The sequence below is a fragment of the Sander vitreus genome, unplaced genomic scaffold, assembly GCF_031162955.1.
Source record: "Sander vitreus isolate 19-12246 unplaced genomic scaffold, sanVit1 ctg249_0, whole genome shotgun sequence".
NCBI classification, from domain to species: Eukaryota; Metazoa; Chordata; class Actinopteri; order Perciformes; family Percidae; genus Sander; species Sander vitreus.
Window position 1 is genome coordinate 90,756 of NW_027595421.1, and position 16,745 is coordinate 107,500.

Consider the following 16,745-nt stretch of genomic DNA (forward strand, 5'->3'; position numbering starts at 1 on the left):
TCGAAAAAAGCACCAAAAAAAGATAATTTCCAATATTGTCCCTGGAAGAACAAGTTCATGGTCGACGGGAAGACAAGCGGAGGGTGAAGTGACGCTTTGTAAACTTTAATCTTTCCCAAAACATGAAGTGAAAGTGTAGTCACATGAAGAACTCTTGGACAGCAATGATCAGTCTCCACCTCGGTCCGTTGGGGTTGGTGCTGCTTTTACTTGCTGTATTTTTTCAGTTCTCTGATGTTTGTTGGTGACGCGTGTCAAGAAACGATGTGAGTCGCCATCTTTGACAGGTAGCCATGGCCACACCACTCGGACGACGTGTGAAAACTAAAGGAAATGGTGTTCGTTCATTGAACCCAACCACCATCTCTCTCCCAAACTTAACTAGTTGTTTCAGGGCCTAAAGTTAACTATTGTGGCTGAATGACGCCCACTTTTTCTGGGCTAAACTCAACTTGCATGGCCCCTGAAAGCACCATCATCTGGCGGTGCCTGTACCGGCTCAAAGCTACCTGTTGGCGGTGTAACAACACATTATCTAATAACGCATTATGTAATTACACCGGAATAATGTAAAAATCTGCCGCATTTCGGATAAAAACCGTGAACTCATTATGTAATAAATGTAGTGATGTGTATTGACCAATGAAAGGTAATCTACTGAACAAATAGTGTAGTTTTAAATCAAATTTTGAGTCACCATTACGGTATTCATGCTAGAATCCATAAAATAAACATTTGTGCAAAGTGCAACCCTTCATATTTTGTAAGAACTGCCGCATTACGTAATCATTTATTACAAAATGCTTTGTTACAGGCGTCTAAACACAACTACCAACTGCCCATGAAAATGCTATATATATATATATATATATATATATATATATATATATATATATATATATATATATATATATATATATATATATACACTACACACATATATATATATATATATATATATATATATACACACATATATATGGAGTTTTCTGCGTATGGTATGGCATCAGTCGTTAACTATGTGGTTTGTCCAAGTGGTGTTGCTGTAGCTAGCGTCAAAGATGGCGACTGCTCTGCACATGCGCGAACCGCTGTCACTACCCGATGTGAGTCGAGTGCAGATGTGAGTTGCTCATGCTCAGATTTAAACGGTTTACGGCATAACGCCAAGGGATACGGGAAACTTTGTAGCTATCTATGAGTGTTTGATTGCTAACGTTAGCTCAAAACGCCATTCCAGTGACAGCCTTTGTTGTGTTTGATTGCTAACTTGTAGCCAGCAGTGAACCAACTTCATTGTAGGTCAATTTTTACTGTATTGACGTTACAGAAGTCTCTCGTTAGCAGGTTCTTGTCGTCTACTTCAGCCTCTAATCTACAACTGACATCAGAGATCATGCCGTGAAAATGTGATGCCTTACGTTAAATAATAAATTACTGCTATGTAATGTACCTATCTCATTATTCTGTGGCTAACAGCAAAACAGATCTGCTAGCCTACCTGTATGGGGCTGTTGCAAAGTGACGAATGCGCAACTCACAGCTGCACTCGACTCACATCCTGTAGTGACTCTGCTGCGTTCAGCCTCACAGGAAGTCCTGTTCTTGCACTGTCAAAACTCACAAACGTTCCTGAAACCAGTGGCGGCCTTTTTAAACTGTTTGACATGAACTGAAGAATCGTCACATTCTTTCATTAGGCTGAAACTTCATTAACACATATCAGTGTACTTACCAAATGTATTAACATATGCCCTTGTGTTCTTTAAGAACATTGTTATTGTTATCAAATGTTTCTAATGTCAAAATCATGATTGAAAGTGTGTTAAATCAAGTGTTGAAGCACTTTGAAAGCAGAAGCTTTCAAACAGGACATGAATCTGACTTATGTAGAAAAAAGTCAGAAAAAGTCGTAGTATAGTATGTCAAAAAGTGATAACGTGGGCGTGTTTTGGTGATATAGGGCTGTCAGTCTAAAATAGTTATTGGTTAGTAGTTAGTTATTGTTGTTGACGCATGTTTCTGCCAAACGTCAGAACAGACTGTTTGTTTATGACTGCTAATGACTTACTCACTTTCTTGTGTTTAACTTTGGCATTTCAAAATAAAACCCTGATTCATTCCCCCCCTTTCAGCAGTTTAAAATGGCCGCCGTGTGCAAAGGTTGATGAGCAGGGCCACACGGAACTCACACACATTTCAAATGAAATCAAACGTGTTAACACGTCGCCACCCAGAGCAGAAAAACCAGCCGCTGAATTCTGCAGTTTGAATTGGGCGCCAGGTACAGTGAGCATCACCTCCTCTGATTGGTCGTTCTGCTGTGGAAGGGCCGGACTTTGGACAGGACTTTGTGAGGCGGGTCCGTCATGGTCGTCACGCTTTTCATGTTGGCAGGGAAAGGCGTTACCGGGGCGCCAGCAGGCAGGGTGCCAGTGGACGTTGCACCAGCGGACGTTGCACCAGTGGACGGGGCGCCAGCAGACGGGGCACCAGTGGACGGGGCGCCAGCGGACGGGGCGCCAGCGGACGTTGCGCCAGCGGACAGGGCGCCAGCGGACGGGGCACCAGTGGACGGGGCACCAGTGGACGGGGCGCTAGCAGACGGAGCACCAGTGGACGGGGCGCTAGCAGACGGAGCACCAGTGGACGGGGCGCCAGCGGATGTTGCACCAGCGGACGGGGCACCAGTGGATGGGGCACCAGTGGGCATGGCTCCAGTTGCTGTTGTCATGTTGTCTGTCACCGTGGCAACAGGTTTGTTCAGAGAAGTCTGGATGTGGGCCCTCCTGGCTAATGCCGTCCTCAGTTTGTCCCTCATCTCATCGATCTGTTCCTGCAGCTCCTGCAGCTCGCCGGGCCGCGGCGGCTCCATCGCCACTGGGGGCTCCATCGCCACTGGGGGCGCGGCTCCAGCCACAGACGTGTTGGGTAAACTGTGGCGGGCAGAGCAGGAAGCAGAGGAGGAGGAGGAGGGAAGGGAGAGCACCAGGCTGGCCAGAGAAGCCCCCGGTCCTCCGTTCTCACATAGTCTGCTGTTAGCCCCCGCCCTGGGCATGGCTGCCCCTGCCCTGGGCGTGGCTGCCCCCGACCAATCAGGTTTGGCCACGCCTCCCTTGGCTTCAGAAGTAGCAATGCGAGCGAGCAGGCGCCGCGTGTTGAGGGTCTCCAGGTTGAAGTGGACTCTCTTGAAGTCTCGGGCATCCTTAGCGGCGGCAGTGGCCGCGGCGTCCTTGCTGGCCTCGTTATTCCACTTGGCTGAGGCTCCGGGGGGTGGCGGGGCGGGGGGCCCCTGGGGGGGCTGAGACTTCTCCAGGTTACAGCTGAACAGAAACAGAGAAACAGGTCATTTGTTACCTCGGAAACAGCTGTTGATAAGAAGCAAAAGCTCCTGTGATGTGTGCAGCCAGAACTTATTATATCATATATATATATATATATACCAACAGACCACTTCATCTCTCTCCATAACCACACCTCTGCCACAGCCACAGTCACTCAAGGCTTTCCCCAAGGCTCCGTACTCGGCCCCCTCCTCTTCATCATCTACATCCTCCCTCTTGGTCAGATACTCCGCCACTTCAACCTGGACTTCCACTGCTATGCTGATGACACCCAGATCTACCTCAGCACCAAATCCACCCACAATCCTCCCCTCTCCCACATCAACTCCTGTCTGTCAGCTATTAAAACCTGGATGCAACACAACTTCCTCAAACTCAACAGCGACAAAACAGAATTCCTGCCCATAGGCTCCAAATCCACACTCAGCAAAACCAATAAACCCCCACTCTCACCATCTCCCCAGGCCCGCAACCTTGGCGTGATCTTTGATTCTACCCTCTCCCTTGAGCCCCACATCCGTCATGTCATTAAAACCTCCTTCTTTCACCTCCGCAACATCGCCAAAATCAGACCCTCTCTCACACCCTCTGCTGAAAGACTCGTTCACGCCTTCATCTCCTCCCGCAACTCACTTCTTCTCGGTATCAGCTCTACCAACATCAACCGACTCCAACTGGTCCAGAACTCAGCCGCCCGACTCATCACCCGCTCCAAATCCTGGCACCACATCACTCCAGTCCTAAAACAACTCCACTGGCTTCCTATCTCCCACCGGATCACCTACAAAATCCTGGTCCTCACCTACAAAGCCCTCCACCATCTGGCCCCCTCATACCTCACTGACCTCCTCTCCCCTTACCAACCCTCACGGTCCCTCAGATCCACCTCAGCCGCTCTCCTCTGTATCCAAAAGTCCAATCTCCGCAGTTTTGGGGACAGAGCATTGTTTTGTTCTGTTTTTGTAATCTACCTCCCTTGTAAAGCGACTTTGAGTCTTTGAAAAGCGCTATATAAATCCAATTTATTATTATTATTATTATTATAATAATAATTATATATATATATATATATATATATATATATATATATATATATATATATATATATATATTTCTACCTGTGATGTGTGCAGCCAGTACTTATTATAACTAATTTATATAACTGGGCGAGCTCATAAATAGTAATGAGCTCATGAATAGTAATGAGCTCAGGCAACACCACGTCAGACTGACCAGCTTTGGTAATTGGCCTGATTTCTCGGCTTATTTCTGTTCAGTGGCTAGAGCTGACAGAGGAGGGAGCAGTTCATTTTCACATTCACCACATAACACAAACACATATGGACCTAAAATATTTCAACAAATACAAGGAAAAATGGTTTTGTGTGGCAGGCCAACATGTTTTTACAGTAAAATGTTTGATGCCTCCCATGATCCTCCTGTGACTTGATGACATCACACACCAACCTTTTGTCTTTGTCGGCTCGCTGCTTCTTCACGTCTTCATACGTCATGTTCAGAGCACGGTGGATCTTCTGTCAACACACACAAACAGGAAGTAGAACACACACACAGGAAGTAGAACTCACAAACAGGAAGTAGAACTCACAAACAGGAAGTAGAACACAATCAAGAAGTATAACACACAAACAGGAAGTATAACACACAAACAGCAAGTAGAAAACACAAACAGGAAGTAGAACACAGAAACAGGAAGTAGAACTCACAAACAGGAAGTAGAACACACAAACAGACGGATCTGGAGCATGTTCTGTCACGTTACAGCTGGAATTAGCGAGGCTTGGACCCAAATGCAGTTCAGTTCAGAGTAGAGAATTTATTAACAAAAAGACTACAACAAAAGGTGTCCAGAAACTGGCACAGCAAAAACGAGTTCCAAAAAATCTCAGAGAAAACCGAAATAATCAAAAACCACAGGGAATACAGCGACAGGAATGCAACAGGAAAAAGCAACTCACCCACAAAACCCTAACAGCATACAACAGCAAACAATGATCCAACAAGAGACAAAGACAGAACAGGGACTAAATACACCAGGTAACGAGGACTAACGAGGGACAGGTGACACAACAGGTGAAAAACATCAGGGCGGGGCAGAACAATCAGAACAGGCGGGTAAACACAAGACAGGAAGCAAAACAAGACAACACAAGCGAGAAAAGAGAACTTACAAAATAAAACAGGTAACAGAACATATACAGAAACATACAACCCTGACATGTTCAATCTATAAAATATATATATCAGGGCTGTCAAAATAACGCGTTAATTTCGATTAATTAATCTGAGAAAAAATAACGCGTAAAAAAAAAATAACGCAGATTAATCCATTCCATATTGAGGTTTGACCCGGAGCCGTTCTAGCACCATTGGACTGTAAAATGAAGGAGGAGACGAGAATGTTCAGCCTGGATCATCAATTGGAACATTTACTGTAAAAATCTTCTTCCTGCCAACCCTGGCTACTGAAATCTGGCTCCACTGATATGTCTGCTCTTCTCTCTGATGCTCTGAAACACAAACACCGCTGCACATGACGCTAGTTAACACTATACTCAACAGCAGCTAACGTTAGCCTACCGCTAGCTAGTTAACACTATACTCAACAGCAGCTAACGTTAGCCTACCGCTAGCTAGTAGCTGGATTAAACACGGTTAAATGCTGACAGCTAACACTAAACGGTGTAAAGTGTGACTGTGTTTCACTGTACCTGTGATGTGTGCAGCCAGTATTTATTATATTATATACTATATATATATGTATATTTGTACCTGTGACGTGTGCAGCCAGTACTTGAGGTTCTGGCGGCGGCGGATGTGCGGCAGGACCAGTTGGTAGAAGGCGTGTTCTCCGGCGAGAGTCAGCAGCGCTCCGGCCACGCCCACACACAGCAACACAAACAGACCCGAAAAATGGCTGATCCCCATCTGGAGAGTCTGACACACACAGAGAGAAGAAGGTCTGTTCACACATTCATCAGAACATCTGTAGGAATCAACAATCATTTCTGATTTTCTGATTGGCAATCAGTCAGTTACAACACTAGTTTATCTTTGATATAAAAGCGTGGAAACAACGGTCAAACACGTAAGGATAACAACGTTGAAAGCGTTCAACAACTGTCAGGATCCTGCTGGGACTGACTGCCTTGGTGCCACTCTGGTGGCCATTTTGTATATTGTGTTGTGTTTTGGGCTTGCTGCTGTTTCCCATGTGCTCTGTGGTTACCTGTCTGTCATGTGTCTTTGTCTCCGCCCATCCCCTTATATGGTCTGCACTTCCTGTCTTGTTAGTTTCCCTCCGTTTCTGCTCTCACCTGTTCCCAATTATGGTCTTGTTGGTCTCGTCCAGTCCTCTGGCTTCCTGTTAATTGGTCTGTGTATTTCTACACCCCTCTGTTCCTCTTTCCTTGGTCGTTTTGTCTCTCTGTTTGTCCTGTCTGAGTCCTGTTTGTTTGTAGGTTATTAGATTTGTAGTTGTAAGTTGTAGAGTCATAATAAAGCATTTCTGTCTGAACTTCTGCCTGGAGGAGTCTTCATTTGGGTCCTGCTGAAACCTGACAACAACTTAAGGCTGGGTGTCAGATTCTGATAGGATTACATCATCAATCAGGTTAGAGAAATGTCGGTTCGAGTTCCAGTTTATCTTGGATTTAAAAATAAATGAATAAAGCGTCAAAAGATTTTTAAAACCTTTTAAACTGTCCTGAACCCAAGTGCATCATGGGTAAAAACCCAGCTATAAGTCTGGTCCATTTATCAAAGAATGAAGCTTCCAAGAAGCTTAAAAATGTACAAATCTGTAGTGATGATCATTTGAAATATTACTACAAAACATAGTTTCACTATTTATACACAAAGACTAACGAAGGAAACCATGAAACTTCTCTCTTGATGATATGAATTAAAACATGCTCAGAATGACCTGCAGAGGGCAGCAGCTCAACACTTCCTGCTGATAGAGCCACACATTTACTGTGTGTACACCCTTTAACACACAGACACCCACACACACACACAGACACAAACACACACACAGACACACACACATACACACTTTGATGATAGTAATAAGTGTGTGATAGTAATAAGTATGAGTGTGTGTGTGTGTGTGTGTGTGTATGAGAGTGTGAGTGTGTGTGTGTGTGTGTGTGTGTGTGTGTGAGTCTGACCTCGGTGACAGCGAACACTCGGTTTCCACAGGGAACCACTTTGTACCACTTGTCGTGCAGCAGATCCATGAAACCCTCCGACTTATATCTGCTGATGAACTCCGAGACGTTGGACGTCAGAGGAGAGTTCTGGGGGAGACCGATACCGTAACCTGAAACACAGATACAACCGATACTGTAACCTGAACCACAACCGATACTGTAACCTGAAACACAGATACAACTGATACTGTAACCTGAAACACAGACACAACCGATACTGTAACCTGAAACACAGATACAACTGATACTGTAACCTGAAACACAACCGATACTGTAACCTGAACCACAGACACAACCGATACTGTAACCTGAATCACAACCGATACTGTAACCTGAACCACAGACACAACCGATACTGTAACCTGAAACACAACTGATACCGTAACCTGAAACACAACTGATACCGTAACCTGAAACACAACCGATACTGTAACTTGAAACACAGACACAAACAGCTGATATGTAACAATCAACAATTAAAGATAAAAGATGGCTGACATAATAAACAGTAAACTACAGACCAATAACAAAATAATGAAAAGTATCAAAAACATCGAAAAGCGACAAAATCAAACGAAAAACCAGGGTCCAGGTTGAAACAAACAAAGTGAACCTTCAGTACAGGACAGCTGCATGTTCACACTGTACTGCCCTTTGTTTCATAGAATACAATAGATTAGATTAGAATAGACTTTAATTGTCATTGTGCCGTAGAACCATACGGCATTTGCTTGTGCAGCCTCTAAAACAATACTCACTTCCACATACACACTCCCACAATAAATAAAATAAGAACAATATGAAAAACATTATCAGGCATCCAATGTTGCACTGAGTCCCATTACATAGAATCCCTATCTAGAAAGTGCAACTGTGCTGGCTGGGGTGTGGGGGGAGCATGATTGTTCAGGTCTGTGATGGCCCACGATTGTTCAGGTCTGTGACGGCCCATGATTGTTCAGGTCTGTGACGGCCCATGATTGTTCAGTTCTGTGATGGCCCATGATTGTTCAGGTCTGTGATGGCCGATGATTGTTCAGTTCTGTGATGGCCCATGATTGTTCAGGTCTGTGATGGCCGATGATTGTTCAGGTCTGTGATGGCCCATGATTGTTCAGGTCTGTGATGGCCGATGATTGTTCAGGTCTGTGACGGCCCATGATTGTTCAGGTCTGTGATGGCCGTGGGGATAAAGCTGTTGTGCAGGCTGGAGGTGCGTGCTATAACAGCCTGATACTGCTGCCAGATGGGAGCAGGGAGAAGAGATGTGTCTTATCCTGCAGAATATTGTGCGCTTGGTGGAGGCAGCAGATCTTAAAGATGTTGTCCAGTGGGGGCAGGGGAAGTCCAATGATTTATACTGTTATTTCTTTTACTCTGATTGTGTTTCTGATTCTTTAAAGTGTGTGAGAGTCTGCAGGGCCTCTGGTCCTCTGATCTGATTGGATGAGACGTGGTTGATGATGAAACTTCATGAAACATTCATTTCAATAAAAGAACGGCGAGGAAGTAAACTCAAGATAAACCCAGAAACACACTCACACACTCACAGACTCACAGACTCACAGACTCACAGACTCACAGACTCACTGACTCACAGACTCGGAAAATCAAAGGCATGTCTGTATAATTCTACACTTGTGAGGACCAAACACAGAACATATCTGACTGGCAAAACACACACACACACACACCCTCACCCTCGATGGCGAACGGTTTCCCGACCGTTGCCAGTTTGCAGTCAGCGTCGATGGAGACCTCGTAGTCCAACAGAGCTTTGTCCATGATGAAGGCGTCCAGCTGGGGAGGATCTGTCCTTCAACACAGAGCAACATCGTTACTACGGCAACCAATCATGCAGGTGGCGTCCGAAACCTCCTCCTCTACAGACTCAGCATGTAAACTACGGTCTACACCAGTGGTACTCAGACCACTGGTCTACATACGTCTGGGTAAATAAACAGCAGTGGGAATATTTTCGGACGCACTGAGCTCTAATTTTCAACTTCACTCCCTGAGAGAAGTGTAACCATGGTAACCCATGCCGGCTGCCGCTCTAGCAGGATCACCAGATAACGCTCAAATTACTAAAAGAAGTAAAGAACTAGACCAACAGTCGTTTAAATTTGTAGAAAGACTTTTAGGGCCCTATTTTAACGATTTAAGCGCCTGGCGCAGGTGCATTTAGCGCATGTCCAAATCCACTTTTGCTAGTTTGACGGCAGATAAAAACTGTCCCTGTGCCGGGTGCATGGTTCTAAAGGGTTCTACTTAGTGTCTTCATTAACCAGAGGTGTGCACTTGGGCACTTGTGCCGGGCGCATGGTTCTAAAGGGTTGTACTTAGTGTCTTCATTAACCAGAGGTGTGTTCTGGGCGTAACATGCAATCAACCAATCAGAGGTCATCTCCCATTCCCTTTAAAAGCCAGGCGCGTTTGGACCTTGGAGCATTGCTGTTATGATGGAGTTGTGCTGTGCACGAGCCTAGGAGCATTTTACTAATGCTCTGTTAAAATACACCTCCCTGTAAAACCAGCACGCCCAGAATGCACCTGAACACACCTCCCTGTAAGACCAGCACGCCCAGAATGCACCTGAACACACCTCCCTGTAAGACCAGCACGCCCAGAATGCACCTGAACACACCTCCCTGTAAGACCAGCACGCCCAGAATGCACCTGAACACACCTCCCTGTAAGACCAGCCTGCCCAGAATGCACCTGAACACACCTCCATGTAAGACCAGCATGCCCAGAATGCACATGAACACACCTCCCTGTAAGACCAGCACGCCCAGAATGCACCTGAACACACCTCCCTGTAAGACCAGCATGCCCAGAATGCACCTGAACACACCTCCCTGTAAGATCAGCACGCCCAGAATGCACCTGAACACACCTCCCTGTAAGATCAGCACGCCCAGAATGCACCTGAACACACCTCCCTGTAAGACTAGCACACCCAGAATGCACCTGAACACACCTCCCTGTAAGATCAGCACGCCCAGAATGCACCTGAACACACCTCCCTGTAAGACCAGCACGCCCAGAATAAACCTGAACACACCTCCCTGTAAGACCAGCACGCCCAGAATGCACCTGAACACACCTCCCTGTAAGACCAGCACGCCCAGAATGCACCTGAACACACCTCCCTGTAAGACCAGCACGCCCAGAATGCACCTGAACACACCTCCCTGTAAGACCAGCACGCCCAGAATGCACCTGAACACACCTCCCTGTAAGACCAGCACGCCCAGAATGCACCTGAACACACCTCCCTGTAAGACCAGCACGCCCATGGGCCACAGATGGGTGCAGGTGCATTTTCTATTTAAAAAACTTGGGCGCTGGACGGGAGACTGACACTTACGTCGGGCTTTGCGCTGCACTGGGTGCAGGATAGGGTCGTTAACGTTACAGAGCTGCTTGGTTTCTGTCTGTTGTGAACGTTGTTGTTACTACCACATTGCATTGTGGGATATTTATGCCGGCATAGTGTCCAGTGTTTGCATACTGTAATAATTAATTACCAGAAATAGTTTACATCTCACCTACTGTTGGTTTCATACAAAGGTTTCACACTAAACATCTCACACGTAACATGTTACTAAACTCCAGACTCTTCCTTGTTGTTGTTGTGTGTCTGTTTGTGTGTACCTTAAACTCTTCCTTGTTGTTGTTGTGTGTCTGTTTGTGTCTACCTTAAACTCTTCCTTGTTGTTGTTGTTGTTGTGTGTCTGTCTGTTTGTGTGTACCTTAAACTCTTCCTTGTTGTTGTTGTGTGTCTGTTTGTGTGTACCTTAAACTCTTCCTTGTTGTTGTTGTTGTGTGTCTGTTTGTGTGTACCTTAAACTCTTCCTTGTTGTTGTTGTGTGTCTGTTTGTGTGTACCTTAAACTCTTCCTTGTTGTCGTGTTTTCTTACTTGAGCGTGGCGACTCCTTGCGGCGTGGTCGGCTCGTTGAAGCGCCTCATGTACTCATGCATCTCTGGGAAACTCTTCTTCATGTAATCCTCGGCGCTGCTCTCCCTCACTGTTCCGAAACGGAAACCTCGCGACGAATGGTGCAGCTGACAACCAACGAAGAAGAGAAGAGAAGGGGACGGATTTAGATTTTATATTCCACTCATAGACTATGTATATGTATAATGTAAACTATATATATATATATATATATATATATATATATATATATATGTATAGCAATGATCCCACGACACAAACACCAGAAACCAGATGGATGGAAACACGTCAAAAACATCGGAGAAAGGGTTAAAAGCCTCAAAAGCACAAAAAGTGCCCAAAGCTTAAAATATAAGTGTCAACAACATCGGAGAAAGTGACAGAAACTCTGAACGTCTGAATCTCTCCACATTTAAAATAGAAAGTTAATCTCAATCCCCCCCCCCCCCTTCAGTCAGCCGCTGAATTAAAAGTGTAATTAGGACGAGGCAGGTGATCCAAAGAACTCTTTTAATCTGTAATTATTCTCCAACAGGAAGCAGGAAGTTAATGAAGAACACACACACACACACACACACACACACACACACACACACACACACACACACACACACACACACACACACACACACACACACACACACAGCACACACACACACACACAGACATACAAGCACACACACACACCCACACACACACACACACACACACACACACACACACACACACACACACACACACACACACACACACACACACACACAGACACACACACACAGACTGTATAACGTGATATGTTAATCAGGACCATCATCACGGCAGTTTATGAAATGTTCACGTAATTAAATCTATTTGATTCGTTTACATGAACACGTTTATCTGTTTTTTTCCGTGATGGTCAGGTCGGCCCTGTTCTCTTTGTAACATATATAAACAATCTGCCAGATATGATACAGTCTGATGTTTACCTTTTTGCGGATGACACTAACATTTTCAGAATAATAATATGCGACACAGACCGAGCCCATCTTCAAGAAGATATATGTAGCATTGGCAAATGGTGTGGTCAGTGGCTACTTAAAATGAATCCCGAAAAGTGTAAACATTTACATATTGGTAAAAAAAATGACATTATAGCCAATTATGTTGTTGGGGATTTAGTGGTTAATCCAGTACACGAGGAGAAGGACGTAGGTGTTGTGGTGGATGGTTCACTTGAATTCCACTCACATATTTCTGAAAAAGTTAAAAAAGAAATATCTATGATTGCAATAATAAAAATAACTTTTCAAAATGTATGCAAGGATTGTACAAATCCCAAAGATCCCATCTTGAATATGCTAGCTCAGTCTGGTGTCCATATCAATTAAAATATGTAGAAAAAATAGAAAGGGTCCAGAGAAGAGCTACTAAATTAATTCCAGGAATGCTCAGACTGCATCCCCATCATGTCTCTCAGGCCCTCCCATGCAGGATGTGAGTTGCCTGTGCTCAGCATGTTCTCAACTTTGTCTTTATAGTTAAGTTTTGCAAGCTTAAGTTCCTTTTTAGCTTGTTTTTGAAATACTCTATATTGAGTCATGTTACCTTGGTTGAAGCAAATATTTCGTTGATTAATTATGCTTTTAACTGATTTGGAGACCCAAGGTTTATTATTTGGATATATGGAAATTAGTTTTCTAGGAATGACTAACTCCTCACAGAAGGTGATGTATGCGGAGACAGTCTCTGTAAGCTCAATATCCTTACATTCATTTTTTAATAGATCCCAATCAGTACAGCAGTAGCATTCCTGTAGACACTGGATTGAGTCCTCTGACCAAACCGGAACCAACTTTCGTTGCGGCTTGTTTCTCTTCAGTCCCGGTTTGTAGGACGGAACCAAATAAACAGAGTTGTGATCGGACATGCCAAGTGGAGCTCTGCTGTAGGATTTATAAGCACCTTTGACCGATCCATAACAGAGGTCCAGCCTTTTGGTCCGTTGTGTTGCACAGGTGACATATTGATAAAAATTACACAGGGACCTCCCTGGCTCACAGTTATTCAAATCGCCCATGACGAAGTTTGGTGCTTCAGGTGAAATCCCCTGAAGCCGCTGCACACACTTCACCATAGCCCGAGTCGCTAGGTCGGCATTAGCCTTCGGGTGAATATAAACAAGTGTTACAAATATCTGTGGGAATTCCCTGGGCAGATAGAAGGGGCGTAGAGATACAGACAAAAGTTCTATATCAGACATAATGCGTTGTTACAACATAATGTGTTGGTACAACATAATGCGTTGGTACAACATAATGCGTTGGTACACACCTTTGCGTCGTGGATCCCCGACACTTCCTCGAAGGTTTTCTCTCCTACCATGACGGCGGCGAGGTTGGCGGTGTAGCTGGACAGCACCAGCAAGCAGAAGATGGCCCACAGGTTCATCAGGAACCGGCCCGTCCAACACTTTGGCGTCTTGGAGGCGACGGTGCGTCCAAACAGAATGGCGTAGCACAGGTTCAGCGCCGACGAGTACGAGAACACACGGACGCGGTTACGTCCATGTGGCGTCATGCCATACGGACTCTTCCACTCGTACAGCGTGAGGAAGAGCGCGGTGATGTGCAGCGCGGCGAAGATGCCCACCCACATTGACCAGTGCAGCGGCCACATGAAGGCGCCGATGGGTGCCGCTGTGTCCTTGCTGCGCACCAGGATGCCCAGGCTGGTGGAGAAGAAGGGCGAGGTGAAGTCGATGACGCGGCTGCGTGCCGAGTTGATGCTGAAGGAGGCGGCGGCCATGTCTGCAAGCCCGCCCAGCAGATCCCCCACCAGCCCCGTCCAGCGCCCGCCCTTCCATGCGCCGTACTTCCCGTCGCCCACGATGTAAAGCTCGAACTGGAAGCCCAGATCCTCCGCCAGCTTCTCCAGCAGGTCCACGCAGTAACCTGCAACACACAGAGTTACAACTGCAACGCATAGTCGCGCCACAAGGGGGCGCCTTCCTCTGTTACTATGGTGATGTACAAGTGCAGGGTTTTCCCGCCATTATAAGGTTTACGTGCAGCACCGGAGTTGAATGAATGAAACTAAAAGACTTTTCTCAGATCTAATGATTGTAGTAGGACTTCTTTAGCTTTAAGTTTGTTTTTTTAAATGTAAAAGACTATTGGCGTTTTTCCACTACATGGTACTTACTTGGCCATAGGTACCACATAGTGGAAAAACGCCATATATGAGACACCCAATAATACAGTAATACAAACCATAGCAACACTTGCTGAACCCTGCGGGCAGGAAGCTGCTGTTCCCGCCCGCCACGTCCCGGAAGTATCTCTCTAGAGCGTCGGAGCTGTTGGCGCCGGCGTCCAGGCAGAACTGCCCAGCGGGGCAGCGGCCCTCGTCGTCCACGTCCCGCGTGAACACAAAGGGATGCTCCACCAGCGTCACCACGCGGACCCAGCTCCCCGCCGCGGGTGTGCCTGGCCTCCAGCGACGCCGGGTATCCCCGGCCGGCCCCTCGGGGCGCTGCCGAGGTTTGGGTCCGCGCCACACTTCCTGTTCCTCCACGGTGAGCTGGCCGGCAGCCCAGCGGCCCACCGTTACCCAGCTGGGCTGGCCCAGTGCGTCCCGCCGCAGACTCCAGATGTGGAACTGCTGCGAGTTCACAACCTCCAAGCGGTTTGGATGCACTCGCACCGGACCAGTCAGCCCGGAGAACGACGTGTTGCACAGGAACCTGCAGACACAGACACACAGAGCAGATTTCATTCTTTTTACATTCAGAAGTCTAACAGGTAAACACAATGTCTACAGTGCAGCATTACAATCTGAGAGATGCGTTGTGTGTTTCCTGTGTCCTGCTTAAATTTTTTTAAGATTGTTTTTTGGGGCTTTTCCCTTTATTAGATAGAGACAGTGGATAGACAGGAAAGGTGGGATAGAGATGGGAGATGACATGCAGCAAAGGGCGGCGAGTTGGATTCGAACCCGCGCCACTGGATTCTTTCGTGATTCTTAAGTTGTTGTTATTGTGCCTCTCTGAAATGTTACGGGCCGTGCTTACAGTGGTGTTATAAGAATGTTTTTCCAGTGACCGTGTTATTGACAGAGCTGCTGTGCATACACGTGACATGTTTCAGTACTGGCGCATAACGGACAATGGGGCTCCCCCTGAAAGCCACGGGGTAATTCAAACCCTGGTTTTGCATCTCCTTGTAGTTGTTTTGTGTATCTTTGCAGTCATTAGTGTTGCATGTCTTTGGGATCATTTGGGATCTCCTTTTGATAGTTTAGTGATTTGTTTTATGTGAGGCTCGTTCATTAATCCATCTATGATTGTAGGATGCTGTAATGAGATAAAAATCTAAATCTAAAATGAATACACAGTGGTGAGGAGACTGTAACCTTCCTCACATTAATAAAGGAAACAAACACTCAGCTGTTTACAGGGATTAGACTAATATTCAGACAACAGGAGGGTTAACTAACCGCTACAGACCTCCGTTAGAGCTCGGCCGTATCAGCAGCAGTTAGTAGATGTGTTTACCCGCTACAGAGCTCTGAGACGGCGGCTACGGTGCTCTGCGTGGTGCTCCGCATGGTGCCCCCCCCCCAGCCTGAAAGCCCAAACATCCCCCCCAACCTCCTCTCTACACGGCCCACAGAGTTCTTATACAGCAGCAGTCACTGTGGTGCATACGGGGAAAAAAGGTGGAAATCATATAAATGACAGTGCTTAACTAGCCTGGTTGACCCCAGACCCTTCTCAGTTGTAACTGAGAAGGGTCTGGGGAAGCTTCATTCACAGCCCATTTCCAAAGGGGCGTCACCAACAGACGCCGCTCAAATGCCTCTGGGTGCATTGGATAGTCCTTCAACCAATCAGAGCAACGATCTGGGTGACGTAGCAGCGACAGCGGCATCAGGGGGTTGCTGCGCTTCGGAAGCCGCCATGTTGAATGTAAACAAAAAGCTGCTCGCCATTGCTGCACTATCATTGTGTAAAGCCCGCCTCAATGGTTGTGATTGGTGTAAAGCCCGCCTCAACGGTTGTGATTGGTGTAAAGCCCGCCTCAATGGTTGTGATTGGTGTAAAGCCCGCCTCAACGGTTGTGATTGGTGTAAAGCCCGCCTCAACGGTTGTGATTGGTGTAAAGCCCGCCTCAACGGTTGTGATTGGTGTAAAGCCCGCCTCAACGGTTGTGATTGGTGTA

At 46.3% G+C, this 16,745-nt stretch overlaps 1 protein-coding gene across 1 annotated transcript in view; it reads right to left on the reverse strand.

Annotated features, from left to right (window-relative positions):
* Positions 1-987: 987 nt before the first annotated feature.
* grin3bb (glutamate receptor, ionotropic, N-methyl-D-aspartate 3Bb) overlaps positions 988-16,745 on the reverse strand; it is a 47,316-nt gene continuing 31,558 nt past the window's right edge. The window contains exons 3-10 of the mRNA XM_078244495.1: positions 14,796-15,268; positions 13,858-14,477; positions 11,506-11,651; positions 9,280-9,395; positions 7,538-7,689; positions 6,138-6,302; positions 4,812-4,879; positions 988-3,323 (exon numbers count right to left, since the gene is read on the reverse strand). Of these exons, the coding sequence (XP_078100621.1) occupies positions 2,297-3,323; positions 4,812-4,879; positions 6,138-6,302; positions 7,538-7,689; positions 9,280-9,395; positions 11,506-11,651; positions 13,858-14,477; positions 14,796-15,268 (2,767 nt within the window). The 3' untranslated portion in view covers positions 988-2,296. The remainder of the gene's footprint in view (positions 3,324-4,811; positions 4,880-6,137; positions 6,303-7,537; positions 7,690-9,279; positions 9,396-11,505; positions 11,652-13,857; positions 14,478-14,795; positions 15,269-16,745) is intronic.